This window comes from Rhagoletis pomonella, unplaced genomic scaffold (assembly GCF_013731165.1).
Source record: "Rhagoletis pomonella isolate Grant_MI unplaced genomic scaffold, Rhpom_1.0 Rhpom_scaffold_05554, whole genome shotgun sequence".
NCBI lineage: Eukaryota > Metazoa > Arthropoda > Insecta > Diptera > Tephritidae > Rhagoletis > Rhagoletis pomonella.
In genome coordinates, this window is record NW_023464092.1 from 5749 (window position 1) to 11864 (window position 6116).

At 35.4% G+C, this 6116-nt stretch overlaps 1 protein-coding gene across 1 annotated transcript; it reads left to right on the forward strand.

Annotated features, from left to right (window-relative positions):
* The first annotated feature begins 318 nt into the window (after positions 1 to 318).
* Positions 319 to 3780, forward strand: LOC118755179 (neprilysin-4-like). Its single transcript, XM_036490033.1, has 2 exons — positions 319 to 478; positions 3485 to 3780. Exons 1-2 carry the CDS (start codon positions 319 to 321, stop codon positions 3538 to 3540), a joined length of 216 nt encoding a protein of 71 aa, XP_036345926.1. The 3' UTR covers positions 3541 to 3780.
* The last annotated feature ends 2336 nt before the right edge of the window (positions 3781 to 6116 follow it).

The window sequence follows — 6116 nt, forward strand, 5'->3', positions numbered from 1 at the left end:
ATCCTTATGCTTTCAGATTCAAGAGAAAAACTATCCGAAAGTTGTATTTAATAAAAAAAAAAAATCCTTTTAATAACAGCGAATGCTCCCCGGCTGGCAATGGCTAACCTCTGAGTGCATTTCCGCCTTTAAAAGGCATCTCATAAAACCATTTGCCATTCGAAGGGTGCGAAGTTTACGCGCCAAATATTTACTAAAAAGTCAAAGAACATCAAGCAGTTGTGCAACAAAACGTCATATGGGAATATGTATACTAAGTTTTAGTTTATAACATTTGTGATTTAAAAATCCAATTCATTTGCCTACATATGTTTGTATATGTACATACTTACGATTACTTCATGCTTATTATACTCTACAGGTGAAAACATTGCCGACAATGGTGGTTTACGACAAGCATTCCATGCCTATAAAGAATGGCTGACAAATAATCCAGCGGCTGCTGCTGATGAGCGTCTTCCAGGTATCAATATGACGGGTGAGCAACTATTCTTTCTCAATTTCGGCCAAGTATGGTGCGGCGCTATGCGACCCGAGGCAGTACGAAATAAACTTAATACAGCAATACATAGCCCTGGACGATTTCGGGTTATTGGAACTCTATCGAATTCAAGAGACTTTGCAAGGGAATTTAAGTGTCCTGAGGGCTCGCCTATGAACCCTGTGCATAAATGTAGTGTTTGGTAGAATTCATTTAATTGTAAAAGGGTTCAACAATTTCTGTCAGATGTAGTGTTGGAAAAATTATAACCGTTTCTTAAACTAATTTAATTAGAGTCCAGGATATTAGTTAACAATGTACATAATTCTTGAAATGTGGTCCAGTATTAGCAGATGATCTATAATTACTTTATACGAATTGCAATAGATAGCAGCATTACTTTGCGCGCTGATATGTACAAATGTATGTTTATAGTGGTTAGTTTTATATGCAAAAATATATGTACAATACTTTCCGTTTAGCTATCCATCGCTTAGTGTATTCTCTGCTTCACAAACTGGGCTCTGTATTGAAATGAATAGCCTAGTATTTTTCATAAAATCAATTTATAAAAATTTGCCGTATTACATATTTATGCACAAACCAACAATGTTTGACATTCGGTAAAGGGTTATTTAGTGAGTTATGAGATTGCCTTCAACGCGAATTCAGCTAAACGGAATTTAGTAAATATACTTATATTTATATGTATGTATGCTTGTATAGTCCAGATTAGTATATATGTATGTATTTTGTAATCAAGTTGATATTAAATAAAAATATGATTATTCGAAGACGTGATTTAGCCACGAAAGTGTGTTTTAACCACATTTATAGTATATCTGTGTTCGTATGGAAAAGTAGCTTATGTCGAAAGGCTGACTTTAATATAAATCGGCATTTGCAGCATACGATTGCGAATGACTCGCTGGCGCTGAGCCGTTGAACAACTTTTAGCAAATAAACGTGCAAGAAATAGTTCCGATACTAGCAAGTCAATATTCTTATTAAGTCTCATCAAAAAATTCCTTGTCGTTCAAAGAATAAAAGGAATGCCGCATTATACTAAAGCCAACCTTTCGACATAAGCTACTTTTCCATACGAACACAGATATATTTATTCAAACCGTTTTGTGCTTTGTTTGGTGACACCCCTTTAGGAAATACCAGCACTCCGCAGTTTCCATGAGAAGGAAACAGTGTAAATTTTAAAACTACTTCGGAGTTTCCGCGAGAAGTGATATGAAATGTTTTATTTTTTCCAAATTGAAGCATTCCTCTAACCCTCTTAACCTTTTTGCACAAATTAGATCAAAATGACCGAATTTCGAAAGAAATCTGTCCTGAACTTACCTTAACAACTGTCGCACTGCGATACAACTTTTTTAATGCCTCTGTTAAGTGTCTACAATGGCTTTTAAAGCAAAAAAAAAATCCAAAAAAAACACAAATTTTTGTAGATAATCATTTGTTATTTTGCACAGCTGCACACAAATTGTGGGTCATTTTGACCAAAGAGCATATCTGTTCACGCAGAACTGAAATTTAGGTGAGTGCATAATTTTTTGTGTGCTAAGTTCATGTGAAGGAATAACCTTTCTTGCGTGCACATTAGGGCGGGTCAAAAAAAATCAAGTATTTTTTTTTTATCCGACACACGAAAACTAGTTCCTGGGTACCTCTAGAAAGTACTTACGCAATCTAAGCTCTTAATATTAACGGGAAGATTGCGATCATCATAGTTTTCCATTTTAAATTTGGTCTCATATAAAAACGGTCATATCTTATCACCAATAGATCGTTAAATCAGTTGCATCGTCAATATTTATAGGAAACACGCTGTGCTGTGGCATATTCCTGTTATACAGATGATAAATAATTAACGAAACAAAGCATACGTTTTATATGTGTTTGGTTATGTAATAAGTACTTGTTTGCACACAATATTTGTTGTGTTTCCATTCTCTGCATAGATATCAAGCATATCTGGTTTGCCGACACAGGAACACGCAATATCTGAGAATCAATCCGCATCTAAAACTAAGCCATACTTTTCCAAAGTCCGACCTGGAGCATTATTGATTGGAATTCCGAATGTCAATCGAATTGGGAATTGCAGTTTTTTAAATTAAAATGGTGTATCGGTCGGAATCATGGGAATTCTTCACCTTTGAAAGGCCACGTAAAAATCTTTACTTACACTACGTTCTTCATCAATTTCCTAACTGCGAGTCGCGTGCAATTGCAGAGTTTTGCACACCTATTTTCAATTTCAGTATGTGGTGTCTCCCTCGAAGATCAATCGAGTTCAAAAATTCCGTTGAAGCGTCTTTTTGCACAACGTTGTTTATCGACGTATATTCATTCTATTTCCTCACGTTGAATGCTGGATTAAATAATATTACAGGTATTCACCAAAGTAAACAAGAGGCCAAGCAACGACTGTTGTCAATACCACTGTTATTACTAGTTGATAGACATCCTTATTCTTCGCAAGCAAGAATAGTCCGTTCACTGAGCCAATCGTGATTCCTATAATTAATTTTCTTAATAAAGAAACATTCCTTCGATCAGTTCTGCTTTCGATGATTCTAAGTAACAAAAATTACACAGTCCGACAAAATTTTTACCCAGAAACCAGACTATACTTTCCCGAAGGTTTTCGGTGCGCTGAATTCAAATCTGGCCACAGAATTGCTCTATCACATTGAGATATTCTAACCTATAAGTGGCTTGTGTATGCAAGCCAGGGAAAGTATAGTCTGGTTTATCAGGCCATAAAATTTGTCTTAATCACTCATTGACTGGCAGCTTTCCGTTCCCAATGTCCAGTAATTGTAATAATAATAATAAGCAAAGAAACAACACAGTTTCTCCTAAGGTAGTGCAAGATGGCGGATTAGAGCGAGAAGTTGCCAACGTATAACACCTTTCATATAAATTTACGTTTCGAAGTTTTTTTTGTTTCTAAATATACCGACATTTTCAATTATATTTTGTTAGCAATGGATAAAAAAGAAGTGGGAGTTCCAAAAGTGAAACAACCACCGAAAATGTAAACTGTCTAAGCTGTCGGATGAAGCGTATATGATGTCTGTGGATGGCCAACTAAGTCATGATGACTAGTGATAGTGATGATTATGATGATTTTGACCCTGATTTTCTACCTGAAGATTATATTGAATGTGGAGAAACTACTGACACATCAATATCGCAGTGCTTAGAAGCAGTGCAGCATTGTGATACGAGCTCGGCCATCTGCAAGTATACCAATTTAGCATTAAATGTTAACTCTATAGAACAAGGTAATATTTCGGTAAATCAAGCTAATTTTAATACTGAATTTAAATTTTATTTTTATATTAGAAGAACCAGCTTCTACCATAGCGGAGCATCTTTCAAACCAAACAAACGACACCGATCTCCGTTACCCGAAATAGAAATTGATGGCCCTACATGCACTCCCTCTCATTGCGTCTTCAGCGGTAAAAATTTAACCGACATCGATGTCAAAGAATTTCAACAAATTTTGTGGGAAAAAAGTCACTACAGTTAGTTGCATATCAATGAAGTGACCTTTCGAGGAAATAGTTCCCCACCACAATCTATAAAAACTTTATAAACGCTTTCCCAGTGCTTCAAGTGCTTTTTATCAACTGAAATAGTCAACCTCATTGTCTCGGAAACAAACCGTGCTGCACGCCAAGAAAATATCAATACTGTATTTTCAGTTTCAGAGACATACACCCTTATTCTAGAATCCGAATTTTCGTAATTCGTAATTCGTAGCTACGTTACGAAAAACGAAAAATCGGCCTGCAACAAGCCTTGCGGAAAGATGTGCAGCATTGCCAGATATCAGTTGTTTTTCAAATTCAGCTGTATGACAGAAAACAAAATGGAAAGGAATTAAAGAAACACTTACCATGTGCTCATTTATTTTAAAATTTGTTGATTTTACATATTTTGATGAAAATTATGGATTCAGATGCATTTGCAATTATAGTAGCGCAGTAAGACCTCGCTATGGCAATGGACTCATAAAGGTATGCGGAGCTGTCGGGCATAGCAACAATGTCAGCTGTCAATGTCTATGTCAGCTTCTGGTTTAATTGTTGAGCCGCAAGCTATAATTCCTCCTATGCCTGAAGAACTTGTTCTCAATCCAGTTAATGCAATAACAGCTGCTTCCAAGCCATTGAAATAATGCATTTTGTTAGTCAACCACCTGGTTGCGCTTGCTTCTGCCTTCGGCCGCGCTTAGGGATTATAATTTCTCATTAGGTTCTATTTTCTGTGTTGCCGGAGAAGAGGCAACTGTAAAAGGTATACAACATTTATTGTGCATATAACTTCAGCTACGCCATCCACTGTATCTTTGCGCAGAACCAACATCGACATTAATAAAAAAGTGCGTGGTTCATACCGAATTTATTAATCAACTAGAGCTCGGAAATTTGGAACATTTGTTTTAAATTAAAGCTAAATTTTTAATCTGGGCACTATTCGTTCTAATCGAATTCTCAACTCTTAAGTAGCCAAATCAAAGAGAGAAAGAGTATAAAGACGCTAAAACAGGATATTCCGTTGAGTTCGTTAGCACAGCATATGGTGTAGATATGGCAACTGTGTCATGGAAGGACAACCAAAGGGTGCGACTTGCATCGACATACGTTGGTGTCATGCCGTTTTTGAAGAATAATTCTTCAATACCCCCAAATAAAGCAGCGCGTTACGATCGTAAACGAAAGGAATATGTCGAAGTAGATTGCCCACAAATAATAAAGGAATATATCAATTATATGGGTGGTGTGGATCTGATGGATGGATTTATGGATTAATTTAATAGGCTTTACAGTCCAACCTAATATTCGCGCACGCCGGAAATTTACTGTCAAAAATTTCTCATGCACATACATACAACTCGTATGGGACCAACCGAAATTGAACAGCGCACAGTGCTTTGTCCCATAGGCAAAATTAAAACAAAATTAAGTGTTTAGAACATTTAAGTAATATACATTTTTTGTAAAGCTAACATAGCTATGCATAGCTTTGTATAGCATGCAAAAGAGAATTAACGCGTACTTGTCATGGTTCCAAACGCACTAGAACCGAACCAGTTCCGCCCTAGTTCGTTTCGCTACAGGGAGTGGCCCGTAGTCATAGAGAAGTTAGAAAAAGTTGTTAACGATTAAAATTGTGTTTTATAGTAATCACCATTTTAACTCTGTCAAAGTCAACTTAAAATGCATTTTAAAGCAAAAACAGGGTTTTAGCTTTAAAATTAGGAGAACGTGATTTTAAAAAGGTAAAATGAGTTTCTAAGTTTCGTTTTTGCTGTTAAAGCAGTAAACGCAGTAGCACCCAGGTTCGGTCCCCACTCCGAGCGATTCCAAACAATATTTTTTTAATTTCATTATTATTTTTTTCTTAAAATATTTTTAAATAATAATTTTTTTATTTTATTTTACTAAACTTTAATTTATTATCTTTTATATTCATGATACATAATTATTTCAAGTTAATCAAACTTTTTGGAGTTTAATTTTAATTAGAAAGGTCACAACAACTATAATTACAGTAAGACAAATTAAAATAACTTTTAAAAGAACAAAATGAGACGTAAAAAAAT

Excerpts from the sequence above, each read along its gene's own strand:
- LOC118755179 (XM_036490033.1), top strand. The coding sequence starts at position 319 with ATGTACATACTTACGATTACTTCATGCTTATTATACTCTACAGGTGAA. Across the intron at positions 479-3,484 it reads TCCAGGTATCAATATGACGG|CAATGGATAAAAAAGAAGTG; the intron begins GTGAGCAACTAT and ends ATATTTTGTTAG.